Genomic DNA, 392 nt, shown 5'->3' on the forward strand with positions numbered 1-392 from the left:
CCCAAATGCCCCCCACCCTGCCCCAGGGTGCATGCCCACCCCACTCCGTCAAGGGCAAGTGGAGGGGGAGGACGGCCTTACCTGAGCCTGCACGGCCAAGTGGAAAGCCCCACGCTTGAAGGGCAGCATGGATTTGTCCTGGTTCCTGGTGCCTTCAGGGAAAATCAACACTCGGAGCTGTGCAGACCAGGGAGAGATGTGAGCACGGACCCCGACCAGAGCACCCGGGGACCTGCTGTGTCAGTCCCCCCCGCACCCCTCTTGCCCCATCGGTGTTTGCTCCCCAGCTCCCCCCTGCTGCCAGGCCCCCTCACATTTTCACGCCGCATGGTCCTGGCCGTCTGGGAGATGACGTTGATCGCATCTTCTCTTCTGTGGCGGTCGATGAAGAT

General features: G+C 63.3%; 1 protein-coding gene across 1 annotated transcript in view; it reads right to left on the bottom strand.

Annotated features, from left to right (window-relative positions):
- LOC104626881 (1-acyl-sn-glycerol-3-phosphate acyltransferase alpha-like) overlaps positions 1 to 392 on the bottom strand; it is a gene marked incomplete at its 5' end in the record, with an annotated part of 1,245 nt that overhangs the window by 267 nt on the left and 586 nt on the right. The window contains 2 exons of the mRNA XM_010294909.1: positions 82 to 177; positions 315 to 392. The exon at positions 315 to 392 is cut by the window's right edge and continues 46 nt beyond it. Coding sequence (XP_010293211.1) covers positions 82 to 177; positions 315 to 392 — 174 coding nt within the window. The remainder of the gene's footprint in view (positions 1 to 81; positions 178 to 314) is intronic.

This window comes from Phaethon lepturus, unplaced genomic scaffold (genome assembly GCF_000687285.1).
Source record: "Phaethon lepturus isolate BGI_N335 unplaced genomic scaffold, ASM68728v1 scaffold29789, whole genome shotgun sequence".
Taxonomy (NCBI): domain Eukaryota; kingdom Metazoa; phylum Chordata; class Aves; order Phaethontiformes; family Phaethontidae; genus Phaethon; species Phaethon lepturus.